General features: G+C 40.4%; 2 protein-coding genes across 3 annotated transcripts; one reads left to right on the top strand and one right to left on the bottom strand.

The window, feature by feature from the left end:
* Positions 1-18: 18 nt before the first annotated feature.
* ppat (phosphoribosyl pyrophosphate amidotransferase) lies at positions 19-14,863 on the bottom strand. The gene is made up of 11 exons (XM_053488485.1): positions 14,472-14,863; positions 6,589-6,655; positions 6,210-6,416; positions 4,609-4,721; positions 4,345-4,490; positions 4,150-4,222; positions 3,918-4,069; positions 2,531-2,658; positions 1,251-1,472; positions 1,016-1,136; positions 19-716 (listed from the first exon to the last, which is right to left on the bottom strand). Exons 1-11 carry the CDS (start codon positions 14,597-14,599, stop codon positions 547-549), a joined length of 1,527 nt encoding a protein of 508 aa, XP_053344460.1. The 5' UTR covers positions 14,600-14,863; the 3' UTR covers positions 19-546.
* Positions 7,577-22,681, top strand: paics (phosphoribosylaminoimidazole carboxylase, phosphoribosylaminoimidazole succinocarboxamide synthetase). Of its 2 annotated transcripts, XM_053488480.1 has the most exons (15): positions 7,577-7,978; positions 10,371-10,763; positions 10,895-10,963; positions 11,064-11,750; positions 12,015-12,092; positions 12,363-12,529; positions 15,173-15,209; positions 15,955-16,152; positions 17,934-18,112; positions 18,389-18,568; positions 18,674-18,787; positions 19,299-19,382; positions 20,911-21,091; positions 21,202-21,360; positions 21,612-22,681. In XM_053488480.1, the coding sequence occupies exons 1-15, from the start codon at positions 7,603-7,605 to the stop codon at positions 21,776-21,778; spliced, it is 3,069 nt and encodes a 1,022-aa protein (XP_053344455.1). In that variant the 5' UTR covers positions 7,577-7,602; the 3' UTR covers positions 21,779-22,681. The 2 variants fall into 2 exon arrangements, with proteins under 2 accessions (XP_053344455.1, XP_053344456.1); XM_053488481.1 differs by lacking the exons at positions 7,577-7,978; positions 10,371-10,763; positions 10,895-10,963; ... (1 more) ...; positions 12,015-12,092; positions 12,363-12,529 and adding an exon at positions 14,984-15,082.
* The last annotated feature ends 479 nt before the right edge of the window (positions 22,682-23,160 follow it).

Raw genomic sequence — 23,160 nt, 5'->3', positions numbered from 1 at the left:
AAAATTGTGATTTTTTATTATTATTACAATGAATTTCAACAAGTTATTCTGCATAACTAAATTAGAAAAAACATAGAAAAACACTATGGACAATTTTTTTTTTTTTTGTTGGAAAAATTAGGAATGTCATCGAGAGTCATCAACATCATAATGCTATTCGGTAACATGTAAAGCTTCATGTCTATATAGAAATGATCTGCCTATAGCTCCAGGTGAACCGACGTCATTCAATAGGGGAAAGGCGGAAAAGCTGATGGGTGAAAAAGTGCTTAAATTTGAGCGCACACATACGTTATGATATTGAAGTATGTGCTGCATCACAGTGATTATGTGTCGAAATATACAAAAGTGTAAACGAGCTTCAGTGTCCTTGAGAGAGTAGAAACTCTACTTAATATAGAGCATTAGAATTAAACACGGGCATCACTATTCCCTCTCACACCTGCCAGGATCATGACCCTATTCTACCCACAAACGGTTCCCACTTGTCACGGGCTCAGGTTTTCACGAGGTGCAATACTGGCTGTCATGTTGCTGCGCGTTTCATCACCACTCCAGCTCGACGGGGTATTTGCCAGTCAGGCAGGCCGTACAGTGACCCAGTTTCGCGCCTGCTCTGCTGCTGGAGCCGATCTGCTCCTTGTCGTACGGCTTGATCCCACTTTGTACTGCAGTCAACAGGCCCTCGACGGACAGGTAACGCACGCTGGTGGCTCCTATACAAATATAAAGAACATGCATACGTGATCAGGGATGCGATCTTAAAGGTGCAGATTCATGTATTCATGATCTAAATCTGTAACATAGGCCTAAAGCTGTAAAGATGAAAATCACTACTATTCCTCAGTTTGTGTTTACAGTCATTTTTATGAAGCTCAGCCTGTTTTTACTCATCTTCATGATCTTGAACTGAATTTTTATTCTTTTTTACTCTAATCCTTTAAAGCACTATAATGAAAGCAATCTTATGGTTACTCCAGTTGCGATAAAATGCATGATATTTCTCTCCACTTACCAATATAGTCAGCAATGTCCTTGAACTCTGGTTTGTTAGCAATAAGCTCTTCTTTGGTAGGAATGTTGATGCCCATGTAGCAGGGGAACCGAATTGGAGGAGAAGCCACACGAATATGGACCTATTCGTCGAGTTTCAAAGCAAGGAATCAAGAACTCTATTAGTAAAGCTTTTCCTTTAATTCACCATAATTAAACATGAAACACTTTATATAAGATGTTCATATCCACCCTACCTCAGTGGCTCCGGCCTCTTTCAGCAGTTTAATGATGGGGGAGATGGTGTTGCCTCGGACGATTGAGTCGTCAACAAGAACGACTCGTTTGCCGGCGAAGTTGTCCGTCAGCGCCCCAAATTTCTTCGCCACCCCAAGCTGACGCAAACGAGTGTTTGGCTGAATAAATGTCCTGCCGACGTAGCGGTTTTTACACAGGACCTCCACGTAAGGCAGGCCGCTCTGGGGAGACAGAACAACATGCTACCTAAGTTCTACCGAAAAAAAAAAACGTGCAAAGAATAGAGCAAGAAACTATAGAGGATGAAGTTAAATTTAGATAAATTTACAACAAATGGCACTGCTGGGGTGCAGCCTGGTGCTGAAGGAAGTTATACACCGCGCGTTTTATTCCTCTTCCATTACAGCGATTTGTCAACAATTGCATATTAATTTACTATATCTACTTTGAACAATATAATAAGTTATAACACGTTTCTGATTGGACTTTTAACCTTTACCATTTTTTTTTGTTCTTACAGCACATGTTGCAGAAAATTCTTACATTATAGTACATTTATTATTTGACTTGAATCCAAAGCTCAACCGTGCTATGGTACACTACCTGGGGAAAAAAAAAAGTCACAATTTTTCGTGTGTGAATTATTTTGTGGCCCCAGAATCACTTTTTCACAATACCCGATCAATACCCAGGCTAGACCTGACCGAGTGAAGCAGCGCTTTATCATAACACTGCCGCCAGAGGCTTGTACACTCCAGATGTTCCCCAGATGTTCCCATCTCTCTGGAAAACGGTCAGTCCACACTCATCAGACCTTCAAACTTTTTTCCATTGCTCAAAGTCTTTATTCTCCCTCGCAAATCGTATCCCTCTTTTTCTAACGAGTGCTTTCCTTATGGACACAGGTGTTCAGACCCAATTCTGAAAGTTCTCATCACACTGTGTGTACGTCTGTGTGATTGTGTGTGGACATGCTCTTACTTTCGCTATGAAACAAAGCTCTGATTTGCACCGTCCATTTTTTTGATGCAGCCTTCCTAAGTGTTTAAGTGATCCACATTTCTTTCTGTGAAGCTGACAATTCAGCTCGACCCTTCAAGGATTTCATAATGTGTTAGAAGGTTCTTAACTTCAGTTATACTTAAAGGTCCTTTAGTTATTTTCACTGTTTATGCAGGCCAATAATTTGCCCCTTTTAAAACTGACTTTGGCCAGACAGAATGCATCATAATTTATACAGGACTAAAAAGCTCTTCTACATTATGTCCCTGTCGCTTACCATTTCTGCATATCCTAAAGCAGCTGGAGTTGCAGACTCAGGCACTGTACTGACCACATCTGCATCAGTGGGTGCCTCCATGGCCAGCTGGCGTCCACAGCGTTGCCGGACCGAATACACCATCTGACCTGAAAACACAATACCACAGTGATCAAAATGAAGAGTGAAACTAAGTATGTGTGTGAAACAGTCATTTACTCATTTAAAAAACACCTTTAATAACCTACAGTACATACAGGTACTATTACTTGTGAAAGTCTGAAAGAAGCTCCAGCGTTTCTTCCAGAAGGGCAACCATCTCTGCAGAACTCCAGCAATCAGACCTATATGGTAGAAGCCACTCCTCAGTATGAGGCACATGACGGCCCACCTGGAGTTTGCCAAAAAGCACCTGAAGGACTCTCGGACCATGAGAAACAAAATGTTTTTGTTGAAGCACCTTTGACACCAATTACAGCCTCAAGTCTTTTTGAGTATGATGCTAGTTGTTCCTTTAGAAGGTTCTCCTCTCTCCACAGAGAAACGCTGGAGCTCTTTCAGACTAACCATCAGGTTCTTGGTCACCTCCCTGAATAAGGCTCTTCTTCTCCGATCGCTCACTTTGGCCGGGCAGCCTGCTCTAGGAAGAGTCCTGGTGGTTTCTAACTTCTATGTACAGATGATTGAGGCCACTGTGCTGATCGGGATCTCCTCAGACCTGTGCCTCAATACAATCCTGTCTCAGAGGTCCACAGACAATTCAATGGACTTCATGGTTTCTGCTCTGACTTGCACTGATGACTGTGATTAACCTTTGTTTAGATGCTAGACAGGTGTGTGCCTCTTAAAATCATGTCCAATCAAATGACTTTAGCACAGGTGGACTCCAATTAAATTGTAGAAACATCTCAAGGATGATCAGTGGAAAGAGGAGGCATCTGAGCTCAATTTTGAGCGTCATGGAAAAGGCTGTAAATACTGATGTACGTGTGATTTTTTAAATTTTGAATAAATTAAAAAAAAAAAAAAAAAAATTTAAACACCCTTCTCTCATGTTGTCATTATGGGATATTTTTGTGGAATTCTAAGAAAAATAATGAATATTAATGAAATAAGGCTGTAACATAAAATATGGAAAATGTGAAACGCTGCGAATACTTACTAGATGCACTTTAAAAAAAAAAAAAGTGTAATGTTTTTCCCCAAACTTCCCCATAATTTATCTTATAAAGTATAAAATGGATTATTGGAATTGTTCAGAATTGATAATACACTTAACAACAACGCGACAAAACCTCCGTTCTAGTCTGATATTTGTCCTTCTTAAAAAAAATTCAGGACATGCCTTCCTGCATTGACGTTGTGAAGCAACAGTTGATTCAAATCCTTTTTAGAATTGTGCACTTGCCTTCAAATATGGAATCTGGCCTGGCAAAGTAGACGTATTCGAAGATACAGAAGGCTGGAGGATCTCCCTCGGGACGGGGGATTATGTTCAGGCTCTGGATGCCATGTTTGGAGATCTGGACTATTTCTCCAGGCTGGACTTCACGGTAATACCTGTGGACAGAAACAAGAGACGTGTCCACCTGCTGTACCACGTGTTGCCAGGATCAAAGTGACACATTCAATAGGCTCACTTGGCACCAATAGACTGGAAGCTGCAGGATTCCGAGGAGACGACCCAGCCTTCTGTGTGTCCTTCTCCATTTCCTGAGGAACACAGAAAGGAAAGCTCTGTTGGTTAATTGAAAATGATGGAAACAATCTCTCGTTAGGGCAGGGGTAAGAATTCAGTGGGCAGGATTTTCCCCCCTGATCTACTCTCTCTGTACCATTGCTGTGTAGTTTGGAGATTGGCACCAGCTGTCCGATAGACAGGGGTCTGTTGCCGTATGGGTCTCGCACAGCGTAGATCACATCTTTGTGCATTATCAGCAGGGAGTAAGACGTTGGTGTCTCGGTCATCAAGTTCTTGATGCTAAAATCAACCAAAAGAAAACAATTACAGCAGAATATTCTACTGAACACCAAAACAGTGGGTACAATTTCAATTAGAATATTACACAATTTGGTTACTTTGAACAACCGGAACTGACCGTGCAACCCAATCAGGAGTGTCGACCTCCTCCATGGGTGGAGTAAGACAAAGGAGCTGAGTGATGAGCTCGCTGTCTGAACTAGTGGAAAGACCCACGCCATGTCTCATCACCTATAAGACATACACATACCAAATATAGAATCCACTAGAGATGGGGATCATGATTCTTTTGTGTGCCATGTGATGCATCTCCAAATTGACTCCAAAATCGATTTTTAAACGATTTATTATTGTGTATCGAGTGCATGAGTTTCTGAACAGAAACATATTTTAATGGTGTTACATCGGCCATTTTCATCAAACTCTGCAAGCGAATTAGTGACACACCCACTCTGTGCGCTCCATAGTCTCAGAACATGCGTGTTAAAGGCCACACATGGCCGCACGGCGCACAGCTGTTCATTAAGTTCATAAGTTTATAACAATTAAGGTGCATAACAGAGATACGTGCTGCTCAGTAACAATGCAGCTTTTTCTTTTGTTTAATTTAAGGCTAATTGTTAAACTCTTTGAAGTTAGTTTGTATTGTTTTAATGTAAAAAAAATGGAAAAACTTTAATACAGATCGAAATATTTAAAATATTTTGACACTTGCGGAATTGCAATATTAATTAAATCGACCCCTAGATATCGTATCGAAGTAGATTTCATCTAGTAGAACCTATCACACTATCACACTAATATGTGCATAAAAACCTTCCTGTAAGCAAGAGTTTTAATATTATTTCATAAATCCTAGGCAGTATTCATGGCTTTATAAGATGAGGTGTAATACATTGCCTGGACATAGCTATGTTTAATAGAAAAAGTAAGAGAATTTATATACACACATAATGTGTTGAGAACTCTCAGGAACAACTGTGTGTCCATAAGAAAACCACTTGTTAGTGAGGCTAATAGGAAAACAAGCTGGAATTTGCTAGGGAGCATAAAGATTGGACTTTGGAACAATGGAAAAAGGACTAACGGGATTCCAAGCAATGGTCAATGAATGAAATCTGAGAGTGTATGAACTTTTTTTGGCTAGGCAGTGTAATTCTTTTAGGTTTGTTTTGTTCTGGTTTTCTACTATTTCAGTGTTAAAGATACAAGTGTGCAATAATGTTAACTGCTCTGTGGTTAGTGGCAATCACAAAAACCCAGCAAGAATGAGAATTCTGCAGTTTTTCCGTATTGTTATTTCAACTTAGGATGTCCTGATTCCACTGTCAGGTATGAAGATCACCACTGAGGAGTCGGAGTTTATATGGTTTAAAACACATGCAAAAATGATCATTCTATTACACTGGCGAGAAAAGAACAAATGTTTTATCATAATATCACTGGCACTGAGATGCATCAAGGTTAAAATAAAAGTACGCCTGTGCTGAATGAAATGTAAGGGTATACGTAGTAAATGTTCTTGGATAGTGTGTCTGTAATAAATAAATAAAATGCATGTCAGTGATGAGTCCTGACAATCATGCATTTTTAAATAGTATATCAAAAATATCTAAAACTGCAACAGTGGTGGATTCAGACCTATGGACCCCTTGTGCATTAACAAGTCTTCCATAGTCACTTAAAAAAAATAATTAAAAAAATATAATAATGTCCTGCCTTTTTGCGCAGTGCTGCAGCATTGACAAGTTCTCCGTTGTGTGCCACTGCGATCTTGCCATGCAGCGTGTCCACCACAAAGGGCTGGCAGTTCTGCAGCTCTGACATTCCTGTAGTCGAATAGCGCGTGTGCCCGATCCCCAGGTTACCGTATCGCAGTTTCAGCAAGTCTTCTGGTTTAAAAGCTGTGCTCACTAATCCCATGCCCTAGAGGAAGAACAGACATTAGGAGGAAAAACAAAAAACAAAAAACAAATATAGCTCTCTTCTGCATTTCTCATAATAATATGTAATACAGTAATTCTCTCAATTTTCTGGTGTTTATCTGACGTGCATACATGTAATTCATTTTTCTCTCAGCTTTATAAACAGATTTTACCTTGAGCGTGGTGTATGTGGGTGGACTGGACCCATTGCTTGTAACAATGCCTGCACTCTCTTGGCCCCTAATTAAACATAACAAAAGCACAGCGTTAATAATGTTAATGAATGCAGTGCTAATTGCTTTGAAGAGCGAGTTTGCTTACGGGAGAGTTTTTTAATCTTCCAAGTTTAATTTGGAACTTTAATGCATAAAGTACAGATCTGGCTTCATAACCATAGTTTAATTGTCATGGTCATGCATTCCTATCTATACCATAACTTATACCATCACATAGTTATAACATTCCTATACAACATCAGGGATTTTCAGACCATATTCCTTGTTGGATAAAAGGTGTGTGTATACTAGTTCTGACAGCGTTGCGGTAACATGCCTCAGCATGGCTGACGGATGAAAGTGGAACAGGATGGAAACATCTCGCTCTCGGATGCCAGAATCGTTCCCTCTAACCTTAAAAACCTACCGAAATCGAACAAGCGTGCTCTTCGAGCCGGTTTTATGACACTGTAGCTGCCTTACTTTAAGCCCCAAGGCTGATCAAACTGGTTTGTGTGTGTGAAGTGGTTTTCCAGACTGAAAAAAAAAGGGCGGGTGGGGAGGGAAGAGAGAGAACGATGGAGAAAGAAAGGGGGAAACATTTGCAGGTCAGGCTAAAACAACCTGCCTACTGCGCAGAAACAACAGACATAGCTTTAAAAAAAAAAAAAAAAAAAAAACCCTCTCTCTGCCGCGCACACAACAGCACTTAGGCTTTAACGTTTTCCGTGTTAGCATGTGGTTCCTGCTGCAGCTGCAGCTCTGTCTGCCAAGCCACTTCTCACATTTTCGCACCCCCTTCCCCCTTCAGCTTAAGCCAGTCACAAAGCCGTTCTCCGTCACGTGAGCACTCTTAACTGGCTCAACTGTCTGGTTGCCTAGGACACTGAGCTTAAGGCAAAGGGGGAGGGAGAGGAAAAAGGAGAAGCAGAAATTCAACAGAAGCCATTTCCAAGCTTCTAGCTCAACTTCATGGAACACAGTAAAAAGCAGAAAGCAGGCAGAAAGGAGAAAGAGAGCCAAAGAGGAGCAAGCAGTCTGTGGGGAGGGGAAGAGGTTAGGGCTTTGCTCGTGGTGTGGAGGGAAAGAGAGGCCTGGGACGAGCCTGAGAGCAAAGCCAAGTATAAGGCCATCTCCAGTCGTCTGAGTGAGCTGGGAGTGTGCAGGAACTGGCTGAGCTGCCAGGCACAAAGCAGGGCGATGGCACTACCAGACTGGAGGCCTCCAGCCATCCGGACATTGATGGATGGCACCACAATGACCCAAAGATCTTACGAGATGGATGAAGAACAGACGAGTCCTTCCAACAGGAGACAAGGCAGCGCTTCTCTGAACAACTTTCAGGAGGGTAAATATCTGACACGAATATCTAGACGAATTGGTTTTCCTTATTTTTTCCTTATTAATTGGCTTCTTTTTCACAAATTTAACACACAAAGTCACAAAGTCCTTTTTTTTATAACACACACACACACACACTCTTCTGCTCTACGCAGAAACACTGCTCTGTCGCGATTTTTTTCCAAAGGTAAAGCGCAGGTTTCTTTGTTTTATTTTTACTTTACAGCAGTGATTTAGTTAGTGTGTCGCTCAATCGAGTGTCATTAGAGAGATTTCTTGTTTTTTCCCCGATAAAAGTGTTTTCTTTGTGTGTCGCACGTGTGTATAAAAAGAGTGGAGGAAGAGTAACTGTGTAAGACGAGAAGGGGGGGAGGGGAGCTTACTTTAGGTTCACACACACACACACACACACAGTGCCTGCGCGCACAAACAAACAAAACAGATTTATTTTTACTTTTTTTTTTTTTTGTAAAGTGCAGGATAATTTGTTTTATTTTTTTTTACTTTATGTTTTTTTATTTATTATTTTTATGTATATTTTTTGGGGGGCTGTGGAAAAAATAATTTGAGTTTTTATTATTTCTTAGGGGAAATTTAAATTTGGTTTACAAGCATTTTGAAATACGAGCCCGCTTCCGGAACGAATTATTCTCGTAATCCAAGGTTCCAGTGAATTGCCACACAAAAGATTCACAACATGTAACTGAATTGATCACCCCATCTCTAGTTATTAATAAATAAAAAAAACAAGAAGAAGAATCCGCCCATCATGCAGATTTCAGACTAATTCCTCCTCAGCTCAGTATTGGCTTGTTTTGCACACGTGGCATTTTAAATCCATCACCTGTCATCACTTTTGCTTCTTCTGTTTACATTCTTCATGTCAGTTTCCTTCCCTTTATTTGTTCGAAATGAAACACAAATCCTCTCTCTCATACCTGTACGTTCCAAAAAATGTTTAAATTAATTCCTTAATTAATGAGTCAATAATTTATTGATTAGCTGTTTGTTTATCAATAGTTAACATTTAATTTTCCTCCATGTGTGGAGTACTTGAAGTCTAGAACACCTGTTCCTTGTTGAGGTTTATTGAGGGCCTCATTTCTGTTATCAAGGAAAGCCTGCTGTCTGCGCACAGATTTAAGATACCCAAGGTCATGTGTCACAGTCATGTTTTATTTTGGATGACGAATAGTGCAGGTGTGTGACCTCCATGATGGCAATGAAGTCAATAAGAAAAAAGTTGTGTGTTATATTAGACTTGTACAATATATACACGTTTCCTTATTTGAGCAATAGAGTGTCTACGTCTTCAGTCCAGCAGCCAGGATTCGGTATTTAAGCTATTGCAGTACCGAAGTTTCCCAGCCTCGCTTTAATTCCAGTGTTAATCGTAATAAATAAATAAATAAATGTGTAGATGTGAAACGAAAAAAAGGCAGGCTAAAGGCAGATTAATTCCCTCTACTTGACACTAGAGTTAAAATGAATGTTTTACATTCTTTGGTCTTGCCTTTACTTCACACAGTAGATAAAGCAGCGTCAGCCGCAGTTTAGTTATATTGAACAGACAAGTATAAACATTTCCACCCGAGTCTGCGGTCTGGGTCAGACAGCAGACATTCTGTCCAAACAAATGGTTTTGTCCTTGTACTTCTGCTGGAAACACTGGTGCGCACAACGACTTTATCATTTATGCTTTTATAGACCCCAATCGAATGCTAAGACTAAATAAATAAAATGGTGGCGAACCAGAAAACAGGCCATGGCCAAAGCGGTGATCGTAACTCAAAACACTTTATAAAAAGTTTGTTTAACCCAGAGGTCAGCGATGCTCAAAGAGCCATTTGGACCAGTTTCCCCACAGAAACGACAACACAGGGAGCCACAAAACCCTTCGAAGATAAGGATGCATATATCCTTTTTTAATTTTATTCCATGTATAAATAAACTATAGTGTGTTGCATTTATGAAATCAATAAACTGCTACCGTTTTATTTCTGCATGCAACGAAGTCATTGGGTATTTTATTTCAAAACCTTCAACCGAGCATCTTTTTTTTTTCCCCCAAAGTTCAAAATGCCTATTAGAGTCTATTATCTTCGTATTTATGAAATAAAAAGCCAAACTTAAATGCCAAAAAAAAAAAAGCCAAACTTAAATGTGCTGGCAGGTGGCGCACATCGACGGTTGTGATGCATATTCTGAGCGACAAAATATTAAACTCTACAAATAGTCTCAATGATTAGGTCTTTTCCATCAAGCTACATATTGCACTCGGTGCGTCCCAAAACCCACTTCATCGCACGTCTGATTCCTTTGTCAGTTTAGATAACTTAGAATTTTCACCGTTTTCTTGTATTCAGGACCTGGTGACCAGCATTTTGTTCCTCTGTCAGGTATGGACGGAGGGAGGCACTGGTCTGATAAAGAGGTCCGGGCTCTCCTTAACATCTGGGCTGATCGGGAAATGCAGGTGCGGCTGCAGAGCACCCATCGAAACAAGGCAATCTTCCAGGAGATGGCCCGCCGTCTGGACCTCCAGCATGGAGTGGTGCGCGACTGGAGACAGTGTCGCACTAAATACAAGAACCTCAAATATGACTACAAGGTCAGCAAGAGCCAAGGGCGACCTATGCGCTTTTTTACAGAAGTGGATGCAATCCTGCAGGGCAAGGACATTGAGGATTTTCTTGACGAGGAGGAGGATTTTCCCAGGAAAGGGACGGAGGGAGAGCAGGCCACTGTGAAAAGAGAACCAAGAGAAGCTCATTATATTAAGATTGATGATGGTAAGAGAGTAAATAAATGCCAAGGCGTGCTCAGTACTGAAGTACCACCCACACTTATAGTCCGATTTAAGTCGCTTTTCTTCCCTAGATTTGCCTCTAATTTGCTTTTGGCACTTGTCATTCCATTACAGATGAGAGTCTGGCAGATATGCAAACAATAATTAATACCGGTTCTCAGCATCTCATCACAAAAGATACAGGTGCGTCGTCTGATCAAAACACGCACAAGCAGCTCAGTAGGTGTGATATTCAATGGGTTACAATTATTTCTATTAACAGGTTTTCTTTTTTCTAAACCAGGTTTAACCATATCACCAGGGACGAGAAAGCCGTCTGACGAGGAGAACGTGATCATGGTCCATGACTCGGGCCGTAATTGGTCTGAGGAGGAAGTGGCGGCGCTGCTCAACATCTGGTCAAAGGAAGGAATCCAACAGCAGTTGCGAGGCTCGACCCGAAACAAGGATGTGTTCGTGCAAATATCACGCCAACTCCTTCAGCAGGGTGTGGAGAGGGACTGGAAGCAGTGCCGGACCAAATACAAGAATCTGAAATATCTGTATCGGTCCTTGCAAAGGGGCAAGGCTGATATAGGAGACACTCGGCGTATCATGAAGTTCTACGAGCAGCTAGAAAGCATTCTGTCGCCGCCAACCCAGGGCCAATATAGAAACTTAGTGATGTGCAGTCCCCCCGCATTAGACGAGCACTCCATCTGTGAAATACCTGCTCAGGAGGACAGAGATATCGTTTCTCCCGAGTATGACCTGCAGACCATGGACGATGCCATTTTAAGAAGGTCGCCAGGCATTACCACAAGAGCGTTTCACAATGAGGCTAGAACTGATGGAGTTTTAAGGCCAGATGAACTCACTAGAGATGAATATGAAAGTGAAGACCGGTTAAACGGCGTTTTGGTGAGGCCAAAAGACGGAGTTCTGACAAGATACGAAGAACAGCCTTTGTCCAGCCGCTCGATCACAGCAGGTACACGAGCATGACTTAAACACAGAAAATACACTGAATTATGCATTATAATGTAGAACAAAGTTTCTCAACTTTGTACTGCACATTTTGGTGTCTCTACTCCATCACACCATTTCTGAAAAGGCTGTTAATTAGCTGGTTAGTTAAATCCGGTGTGCTGGGAGCCAAGGGAACAGGAAAATGTGCAGAGCAGGGGTTCTTCGGGACCAGTGTTGAGAACTACTGAACTGGAGATAAATTGTGTGTTTGTGTGTCTTTATTCAGATGGCACAGATACAACATGCAGAGAAAGAGAGCTTGCCGGGTCGAGGAGAGGAAAAAAGCGCAAGGCCACAGATGAAGGTCCTTTACTTTTCAAGTTTTGTAACAAAGTTGTTAACTCTCTCTCTCTCTCTCTCTCTATATATATATATATATATATATATATATATATATATATATATATATATATATATATATATATATATATATAGAGAGAGAGAGAGAGAGAGAGAGAGAGAGAGTCAAATCAGCAGGACAATACAATAATCACAAACCTTGAACGAAACATTATCTGTAATGACAACAGTCATGATTTGAAAATCTCAAAATCTCAAAACTCTGTGTTTGCAGACTACAGTGAGTTCAACAAAAGGTTTCAGGAGTGTATTGATGACGGAAACCGCAGCACAGACTGGTCTGAGCATGCTGATCATCAGTGCAAAGAGGAGCAGGATCAATACATCCCGATTATGGAGATCAGCTCTGTGCGCTCGATCGCCGAGGCCAACGATAACCTGGTGAGCTGATACAGCAAATCAATATCCTGAGTGATCCAGAGGTTTAAAAACTAAGGGTCATGACCTCAGGGTCACTTGGATTTGCTTGCATGGTACTATTTAAAAATAAAAGACCATACGTGGTTTCTTTTTATCTTGACATTCTGAATTAGTGGGGTAGTGGTTAGCACTGTGGACTCGCACCTCCAGGGTCAGGGGTCCGCTTGTGTATGTGTGTGTGTGTGTGTTTGGGGGAGGGTTACATGTTCTCCCTGTGCTTGGTGGGATTCATGCGAGTGCTTTGGTTTTCTCCCACAGTCCCAAAGACATGCAGATTAGGCTAATTCAAGTTCCCAAATTGCCCATAGTGTGTGAATGAGCGTGTGAGTGTTTGTCTGTGTGATAGATTGGCACCCCGCCCAGGGTGTACCCTGCCTCATGCCCCATGTCTGCTGGGATAGGCTCCAGGCCCTCCGGAACCCTATATACACACGATAAAGTGGTATGGACAATAAATATAATACAAATCTTAGGCAAATCACACTTCTTCTGAGTCGATTATTTTCTTATAAGAATGCACCCAGTCATTTTCCAAAACTAGATGTGGTGGTTTTTTTCTAAACACACCTTTTGACCTCTTAAATTTTAAAAAAGTGCGTGAAAAATGACTGATATGTTAAAGGAATCTTCGGCTCATCTTTTTGTCTGTTCACATTATTTTTAAAATGTGGCCAAAATCAAATCCTGGTATGAACTGGTCATGGTCCAAAGTGACCTGTATGTACAAAAGAACAATAATATGATGACATGCAGCATAATCTGGTAGAACAGTAAACCTAGGGGTTGTTGAGGGCAGGTTTGCTTGTACACAGGTTTCCCAGCAAATATTTATTTTTTCTTTCCCTTCACTGAGTACCTCCATTGCAGCCATCTCACATTTGTACTTAGCGATTTACATCAGCGCATGATTTTAACGAATACCGATTTTTAAGTGATGTAAAAGCCATTTAATTAAATTAATTTAAGATTGCTCTGCAAAAATATTAAATGTCTATCTAATTTATACAACATATGCATACAGTACAAGTGGACCAAATCAAAAAAGATCAGATTTCTTGTGATTTATGTTGTTTATGCTGTTAAAAAGAAGGAATTATGGACATAAGAAGAAAAAAAAAATAAAACAGGTTCACTTTTGCTGGAAGTGTGAATGCAAAATTAGTTTAATTTATAGTCACTTGTGTTGCAAATACAAAATATTAAAGAAGACCTAATACATGTTTTTCAAATGTTACAAGATTCAAAATCTGGAAATAATTTTTGTAAATTGTTGCAAAAATTTTATTGTTTCAATTGATCTTGTTTGCAGTAAAAGCTGTTAAGCCCCTTACAGAAATCAGGATTGAACCCTTTAATTCTGGCAATACTGGTCCAAATCGCTCTCTAAATTAATACACACAAAGTGTTCCGAGTGTTATTTTTTTGTTGTTGACGCTGAGGCTTCTAATAAGAGTACATGCACTAGAGGCATATGAGATCCATCCCAATCATAATGTTTCAAAAGTATTGGCACCTGTCAAGTTAAAGGAAAGATCTGTTATTTGCCAAATATTTCCTGAAATCATTTCAAGTATCTCTGAAGTTAAACAAACAGCTTTCGGTCACACTCCAACTCTGCAACTCTTGAGTGTTTTTTCAAGGTTTGCTTGTATGCAGCAAATACTTAAGTGGTCTAATACTGTACCTTTCTGTCTCTCCACTGATTGCCCCCATTCCAGTGATGAAAAGTTTCAAAAGTATTGGCACCAGGGGAGCCAATTCAGGGGAAACTTAGCTGTTATTTGCAAAATATTTACTGAAATTATTTCAAGTATCTTGTCAAGTATGTTCTAGTTTTAATTCTCTCGTATGTCTGGAAGAACCTCAATATCACATATATCAGGATTGTAAACAGTTATCTTACCTGTGCTGTAAAGCTACAAGCCCCAGTGTTAGAATCTGAGCAACCTCCAGCTGTGTTGGCCATTCTCCTGCTGCAACACAGCCGAAAACACCACATTCCTCTCCGATACCGGATTCCTCAAACTCCATGACCAACAGAACTTTAAATTAACAAAAATCTACGCGCAAAAAAAAAAAAAAAAACTACAAAACTTAACTCCCTGCGCTGCGCGAGGATCTTCTGGTCCGACCACGTGCTGCCTCTGGAACCCGCCTACGTCGGGACGTACCAACGCCAGAGCGGGAGGTAAAAAAACTAAAAAAAACACTAAAGTGTGATATCAGTTCTGTACAAATTATCAACACGGTCATGCAAAGTTAACTATAAACTAATAAAGTGGGTGAAACAAACTGCTTGGCGGTAGATATCGCAGAGGACCTCGGGAATATCTGCAGTGTGTTTAAATCACTATCTGATCAGACAAACTTCAGAAGATCTTCCCACGTGGTTGAACATGGCGTCACTGATTTTTTTTTTTTTTTTTTAATAAAGTGTCGTGACTTGTATCCCAGTCGCCCTGTTTTCTCCAAGCCCTTCGCGGTGTGTTCACCCCGAGCTCCAGCTCACTGCAGGTGGGGTAACTTCACCTCGACTCTCCGCTGCGCCGCGTGCTGTGTTTGTTTCTGATTGATCATTATGATCTTGTGTGTTTTTTTTTGCAGGATCACGGAGCTGTAACTGAAATGGCGTCGACATCAGGTGTGTAGTTGTGTAAAGTTTGCACTGCAGCATGTGTGTTTGTGTATACGCGCGTGCGCGCGACATACTTTTATCCAGGTTGTAACGGTCACTAACACTTCAAAGTGTAATTGTTGCGTTGATTAGCTTCAGTGTTCTGCGTTATTACAAAATAACGAACTTTTTTTTTTTCAAAATAACGAACTTTTTTTTTTTTTTTTCAAAATAACGAACATTGCCTTTGATATGTGTGGTTTGATTACGTTCACCTGTAACACAGCAAAGCGAAACCAGGTTTCACGTGTACCGCTGCAAGTTCTGATCACGCCCACGTGTACCGCCGCCAAGGTTCGATCCCGTCTCCTGAGTAACGCTTGGCGGCGTCCAAGCCTCGATCAAAGGCGCTGCACTACTTGTGAATAGGATCATGCGTGACGCAGCAAGTTCCCGGTTGCATTAGCGAACGTATGAACATTTTCACGTGTAACAGAGCTTTAAGTAAGCGTTACTTACAAACGTGCTAAATTCCGCACACTCCTGACAGTTAATATCTTTTTTTTCAGAGACACACCTTCACCCATTATACCAAACCCCCAATCTTAGTTATTAAGGTAGGCAGCGGATTAAACCAACGTCAGGCATATTAGTGGCACTGTTAGTTTTATTTTTTTGTAAGGTGAAAAATTTCAGAAAATTCCCTTGAAAAACTAATCTTCATTTACTGAGTCCCTGTTACCTTGCTGTGCTTTTCCTTTCCGCTTTGTAGATCTGAAGCTCGGCAAAAAGCTCAATGAGGGCAAGACCAAGCAGATCTTTGAGCTGCCGGATATGCCGGGCCAGGTTCTGGTCCAGTCCAAGGACCAGATCACTGCAGGCAACGCAGTGAGGAAAGACCAGATGGAGGGCAAGGCAGCCATCGCCAACAAAACCACCAGTTGCGTCTTTAAGCTCCTGCAAGAAGCTGGTGAGTTCGGGTACATCATCGGTGCCACCTTTATATAGTCCATAGTCTATCTATATAAACTGTTGTAAATTCTCCCTGTAATTACAATAAGTTCTTCCTGGGCAGTTCCAGGTATTATAGCGGTTTTAATAGTGTAATCTAAAGTCGGAACATCAGGATTAGAGCTGCAATTAATATTCCGTGTCATCCTTCCATGCACTGTTTTCACTGTGAGCCACATGGTTACCCACAGTGTAACATGTTTTTGTAGCCTTTTTAATTCCCTAAATTTCTTCTTAATGGACTGGTCCTGTCGTGCACATTGGCCTTCTTTCCTGAAATTCAAAATATTACATTTGATTTCTTCTGCAAAATCTTTTGCACTTTGTTAAACTGCAGTATGGGGGGAAAAATGTCCATCCATGTGATCTAAGTGAATACAGTGCTGGAAGATTCTCTTTATTAATTTGGTTGTTATATTCAAGGAACAGGCGGCATGTTGTACATCACGGTTGAATGATGTAGAGTTTCTTTTTCCAACAGTGATCTGTACAATTATTGTTTCATATTTAAAAAAGAAAAATAATATCTATACTGGCAATGAGAACTTGAATGAGGTGTTATATTTACTCGCATTACAAAATATTGAATGCTATTGTGATAAATATCAGCATGGCTGTAGTGGAGCCATAGACACAAGGTTGAAGACCAAGTACTGAAGATATCAAAGCTGTGCTGATATCATGATGTGTGTGAACTATATCATGTACAGGTATATCATGAAATATGTGCACAATATCATGATCGAGCGTATACAACAAATCCACAAACTTTTTATTATCAACAGATTATGATGTGTTCATTTAACCAGCTCTGCCAACAAATACACTCACTATCCGTGACCGGCGAAGCTTGTGACCGACAGTTAGTGTGATTAACAGGGCTGAAAGTAGTTTTAAATTCTTACCTGTACTATGTAGGCAAAATGTGGGGAGAATAAATCATTAAGGTGGTGGACAATCCTGTAAATCTCGTAAGTTTATCTTTATATATTCCCTTTATATATTTATATATTCCCTTTTAGAATATCAGCTCTTAACTACTGGGTTCCAGGGTTAAATTCCAAATACCATTAAATGGAAAGCTAGTGACCTATATAGTGCGTATACCTGTCCCACACACCAGGTAGTGCCCTTGATCAGGGGTTCGAGAGGGGTTTGGGATTTAGTCTTGTGTTAACCAGGTGCTAAGTCCTGCTGGAAAATAAAATGAGCATCTCCATAAAGCTGTTCAGCAGAGGGAAGCATGAAGTGCTCTAAAACGTCCTGGTAGACGGCTGAGCTGACCTCGGACCTGACAAAACACAGTGGACCAACACCAGCAGATGACATGGCTCCGCAAGCAAACATTGACTACAACCTTTACACTCGACCTCGAGCAACTTGGATTCTCTGCCTTTCCTCTCCTCCTCCAAACTCTGGGACCTTGAGTAATTAACATAACTGCAGCCTGGTTCTGTGGTTTATGAGAACTTAAATCATTGTCTTGTGACGCCTGCTTTCTTGAAATTAAATGTGATTCACATGACTCCATATGTATTTACGCTTAAGTGGTCTGTTTATTGTCAGTGTTGACAAGTTTTCAGATATTTACATGTTAATCTCACATGGTTACCCCAACCCAATGTTTTCCCTGACTGATTTTAGTACTGAAATGTTCCACTTAAAAACAAGTTTCCTTGAGTTTTATCTTCACATTTTAAATGTAAGCTTTTATAAACCTACACTGTTACTTCCTGCCAGGAATCAAGACGGCGTTTGTAAAGCAGCATTCGGAGACAGCGTTCATAGCCAGCCGCTGCGAGATGATCCCCATCGAGTGGGTGTGCAGACGCGTCGCCACCGGCTCGTTCCTTAAAAGGAATCCAGGTGTCAAAGAAGGCTATCGCTTCGCACCACTGAAGATGGAGATGTTTTTCAAGGTGGGGTGTTAATGGTGGCTTCACAGAGCATTTTGTGCTTTTCAATTACAATCAGGTCCTGAAGATTTTGTTCTGGTCAATATATTGTCACATACGTTTAGAGAGGAGCTTGATGATGATGAAAGTAAATGATGGGGCTGTTATCACTGGAGTTTACAAAGCAGTTTGGCTTTGAGATAAGCAGGAGATAGCACATGTGGAGATGATTTTGAAATACTTCTATATGACACAACTTGAGGCCAAAATCTATTCACGTTGATGTTTGTTTCCTCTCAGGACGATGCCAATAATGACCCTCAGTGGTCCGAGGAGCAGCTGTTGGCAGCTGCTTTTGAGCTGGCAGGGTTGAAGATTGGCCGATGTGAGGTGGACATTATGAGTAAGAGCACAGTGGCCATCTTTGAGATCCTGGAGAAGGCATGGGCCACCCAGAACTGCACGTTGGTGGATATGAAGGTACATCGAGGAGCTTTTTAATATATATATAAAATGCTTTCTATTATAATTAATATTATTAGTGAAGTTTTTACCTTCAGCACTGACAACATCTCCTCTATTAAGATCGAGTTTGGTGTAAATGCGACCACCAAGGAAGTTGTGCTTGCTGATGTGATCGATAATGATTCGTGGAGACTGTGGCCGGCTGGAGATCGCAGCCAACAGAAGGACAAACAGGCATGTTTTACATGTTTTTACCTATTCAAATTTAGTTGTCTCATACACAGTACGATATGAAATGCACATGCACAGTAAAATACGACCGCCTGTGACCTTAATAAAATAAATAAATATAATAATAAAAGTTTATCAATAAGAAATAAATTTAATAAAAAAAAAAAAAGAAATACAATAGAAAATAAATTAATAATAGAAAATAAAATACAAAAGAAAATAATAGAAAATGAAAAAACCTGTAGGTGCATGTCAGTCACTTGAGCACAATTCCCAGACCGGCCTTGTTCCTGTGCACATTTCTGCTAACTACCTACACTAACACTATAAGGTAATACTAAGAATAAAAAGCATGTAATTATGCTTAATATTAATCTTAATTAATCTAAGAAGCTGACATGTATGGACAATGTAGTTCATGTGCTTCATAAAAACATTGGCCTCATCCTCTAGTACAGCAACCGTAGGTATCTCTTAGTCGGGTTAACCTTGTGCTTTTCATTTCCTCTTGCAGGTATATCGTGATCTAAAAGAGGTGACGCCTGAGGCCATGCAGATGGTCAAGAGGAACTTTGAATGGGTTGCTGAAAGAGTGGAGGTATGCACGCGCACACACACACACAAGCATGCACATTATAAACTTAACATTTTTGTTCGTGCTGCCATTACTAGATACTTTTAGATGACAGTATGACATTTGTTGCTTTTCCCCTCTACCTGTGAGCATGTGTAGATCATAGACCTCCTGCATGCTGCCTCACGTGCCGTAGTGGAAAGATCAGACATGCAGATAAAACGTCTGTTTAGAAAGTTAAACATTTACATTTGGCTGGACAAAATTGCACAAGATGTCCTTTTTACGTATGTTACCTCTTGATATTGCTGTGTACTTGCCCTTTTCAACCTTTACTAAAATCCATAGCTTTCACAAGAAACTTTAATCTCTGTGACCCTTGACCTTTTTGGCAAATAAGTCTCCTCTTAATTTTTTTTTATTATTTTTTTAAGGTCTTTTAATTACAGTATTTATTACTTTATTTCTTGCCTTCCATTCAGGTGCCACTACAATAGCTCCACCATGTGGTGTAATAGCTGTTGTGCATTTGGGCCAAATATTAGACTCTGGAGCTAGTCCTATAGTGAAGGGGCTCAAAGGGTTGCTTTCAAAAGGGCAGAATCATGAATTGGTGATACAATTCTATTCTATCACTTTAAAAAAAAAAAAAAAAAAAGGTGTGTCTTGTCTTCTTGGGGTCGAGGTTGCATTACCGCCACCTACTGGTTCTGATCTCCCTCACCTTTCTTTTCTAGTGTATTTTCCACAATACTTTTCACAGTGGCTTCATCCTTTGCTTTTCCTGCTGAGTTAATTTCTTATGTTAGTGTTGTGCCACCGTTAAAATGTGCTTTTTGGATGCCTGGATGCTTTCACGCATGAATACCGTGCAACAGTGAGTCATTTTTGTATAAGGAGATTTTCATCCATGCAGGTCAGAACAAAACCTGTTTTCGCAACGTTTTCAGTGCAAGCTCTTACACCAGCTAATTACACTAACCTTCCACTAATCTTTGTTTGTGTTTTATTGAGTTAAGCCGCTATTGATGGGCAACACTGATGCAGAATTTCTTTTATGTATTTCTAAAATTACTTACAACTCTGATCAGCTACGAGTAAAGCTGTTTCATACTTAAAGTTTGTTTAACTTAGCACTTGTGTTGTGTTTAAACGCCCTTTTTGGTATAAATCAGTAAGGCATGTGTTTTCTTGCATTGCGGTAGCCATGAGAGATTAACACGAAATATCTCAAAGCAGGTCACTTTTAACAGTAAACAGACCAGTTGAGCATGAACAGACATCCAGGCGCGTGAAGCACATTTCATTTCAACATAACTTCTGCAGCATTACATTTTTTTTTTGACAAGTTTAAATTCAGTCTTGTTACAAGTATACATGCATGTTGCCAGCAATAAATGTTTTTTTTTACAGTTTTTTTACTATTTTTACAGGACCAGGGTGTTGAAATCTCATTGCAAATCTACCCGGGTCCCAAAAAAAAAACCTTAAATGTGATTGCTAGTGTTGTCTTAATCCTTTACCGTAAACTCTTTATAACCTGTGCCTGTAGCTGCTCCTGGAGCCACAGGCGAGCGGAAGAGTCGTTGTAATGATGGGCTCTACATCTGACATGGCTCACTGTGAGAGGATTCGTAAAGCTTGCGGGTCATATGGAATCCTCTGCCATCTCCGAGTCACCTCCGCACACAAAGGCCCTGACGAGACATTCCGCATTAAATCTGAATACGAAGGTAAAATGATGTATGCATGAAATAGTTTTTACCAAAGTGAGGTTGTATTGTAACCACACCCTCGGGAAAGATTCCCAGCTTTATCTATTACTGTGGGTTTGTTTTCCCAGGTGATGGCATCCCCACCGTTTTTGTAGCCGTTGCAGGGAGGAGTAATGGTTTGGGTCCGGTGATGTCCGGGAACACGGTTTACCCTGTTATAAACTGTCCTCCTGTCACCTCTGACTGGGGAGCTCAGGACATCTGGTCATCTTTACGCATGCCCAGTGGTAAGAGGCTAGATTTTACTACACTGGACTGACTAGTAAGGCGTTAGATTGTTGATTTGTTCAGCTTTGACACCATTTTAGTTATCCCACAAATGTGATTAGTATGCATTAAATTGAGGAGGAAAAAATGTAATGCTTGGCTTTAGGTGTTTGTCAGGTTCCTGTTGTTTTGCATGCCTGTGTACCATGCCTCTCCCTCATGTCCCAAGTTACTCCTCCAGCCATTCTTCAATATTCCCTTTCTTCTTCAGGTCTGGGCTGTTCAACGGTTTTGTCTCCAGACTCAGCTGCCCAGCATGCCGCTCAGGTCCTAGGCCTGACTGATCACCTGGTGTGGGCCAAACTGCGTGCCTCCATGCTCAACACTTGGATCTCCCTGAAGCTGGCTGACAAGAAGCTTCAGCAGTGCAGCATCTGAACACACATCACTTCAATTTCCTCTGAACCATTCCAGCTGATTAACCATTCCATTACTCATTACTGCATACAGCGTTTGTTTACAGATGAATCAGGGCTTGTGATCTAGTGCCGAGTCTAAATAATCTCATTTGTAGATAAAACTAATAAATAGATTTACAGAAAATGAAATCGATTCTGATTAACTGTGTTGTATGAAGAATCATGCTGGCTTCGAGTTTATTGTTAATTATGGGGAATTTAGTTTGTATTAAAGGTCCCATATTTGACTATTTCTGTAGCATGTTAACAAAGGTCTCTAAGACATTTTTTAAATGTTTTTTTTTCCCTTATAGCTGATTAGTTTTGATTGAAATAAGCTCAATTTTTCTGTCAATGCAAAAATAACATGCAATAAAAAACGAATGTTTCATCCACTAGACATCAAATTATAAACCGGCAATTACATAATCTCATTGCTTTTCAATACTCTTTTGTCCATCTGTCAACAAGCTTTTATATTCCCCTATTAAAAAAATGTTTTAGGCTGAACTGCGAGCCACAAATCCACAAAAGTGAATCCTTGTTTTCAAAGTGTTGCTTTCAGGATGTAAGTTTGAATAAGCAAGATATTCGCGCTAAAGGGGGGATGCTTTAACACCATAAAAGAAAATGTTTGCAGTGTTGACAGTGTAAGCAAACGTGCGCAGAAGGGCATCGTCATGCAAGATCACCATGGAAGGCAGTCCGCTAAATTTAATCCGTAGTTTGGGCTTTAACTCTTCAACAAGCATCGCACTGCAATAAACACTGTTGATTGTCGAACCTCTTTTCTGATTATGTTCCAATACTGGCCCTTGAGAATCCCAGAAAACTGTTAGCACTAATTGTCCAGCTGATTATTGACTTTTGGGCTTTTTTCTCGGTCGGCGCTTGAGGATGTTTCTGTTCCATACTCGGACACTTTCCCTCGGGCTCGTAGTAATGAATCCATGTTTCACCATCAGTAATAATTCTTTAAGGAACCTTCACCGTCCTTAGTGTTAGTCCAAATTTTATTTGCAAACGCTTCTGTTTATGCTCTTTCGTCAGTTGTCTCATACTGCTGCTGTTTATTGCAAATCGCAAATGAACTGATGTAACGTTTACACCTGCACACCAGCGACTGGGGAGACAGTAGCCTTGAACAGAAGGTGCTAAAAGTATAGTAATTACAAATGTCAATATTATAACATTTTTATATTTAAAATGACTAAAATTGTAAAACGTTAAGGTTATTTGTGATGTGCACCTTCCAGCACAGTAAAATTATCTAACTTATAAATCTGGGGATAAGAGCACAGGGTCACCCAAGATATATCACTTCTGGAGCAGATAGATTTTGAGGTTTGAAGCCCAACCTTC

The sequence above is a fragment of the Clarias gariepinus genome, chromosome 27, assembly GCF_024256425.1.
Source record: "Clarias gariepinus isolate MV-2021 ecotype Netherlands chromosome 27, CGAR_prim_01v2, whole genome shotgun sequence".
NCBI lineage: Eukaryota > Metazoa > Chordata > Actinopteri > Siluriformes > Clariidae > Clarias > Clarias gariepinus.
This window is presented reverse-complemented; position numbering and strand designations above follow the sequence as displayed.

Excerpts from the sequence above, each read along its gene's own strand:
- ppat (XM_053488485.1), bottom strand. The coding sequence starts at position 14,599 with ATGGAGTTTGAGGAATCCGGTATCGGAGAGGAATGTGGTGTTTTCGGC. Across the intron at positions 4,070-4,149 it reads TTCCAGTCTATTGGTGCCAA|GTATTACCGTGAAGTCCAGC; the intron begins GTGAGCCTATTG and ends TTCTGTCCACAG. Across the intron at positions 1,473-2,530 it reads CTTTAGGATATGCAGAAATG|AGCGGCCTGCCTTACGTGGA; the intron begins GTAAGCGACAGG and ends CTGTCTCCCCAG.
- paics (XM_053488480.1), top strand. The coding sequence starts at position 7,603 with ATGGAACACAGTAAAAAGCAGAAAGCAGGCAGAAAGGAGAAAGAGAGC. Across the intron at positions 18,113-18,388 it reads AGATGGAGATGTTTTTCAAG|GACGATGCCAATAATGACCC; the intron begins GTGGGGTGTTAA and ends GTTTCCTCTCAG. Across the intron at positions 21,361-21,611 it reads ATCTTTACGCATGCCCAGTG|GTCTGGGCTGTTCAACGGTT; the intron begins GTAAGAGGCTAG and ends TTTCTTCTTCAG.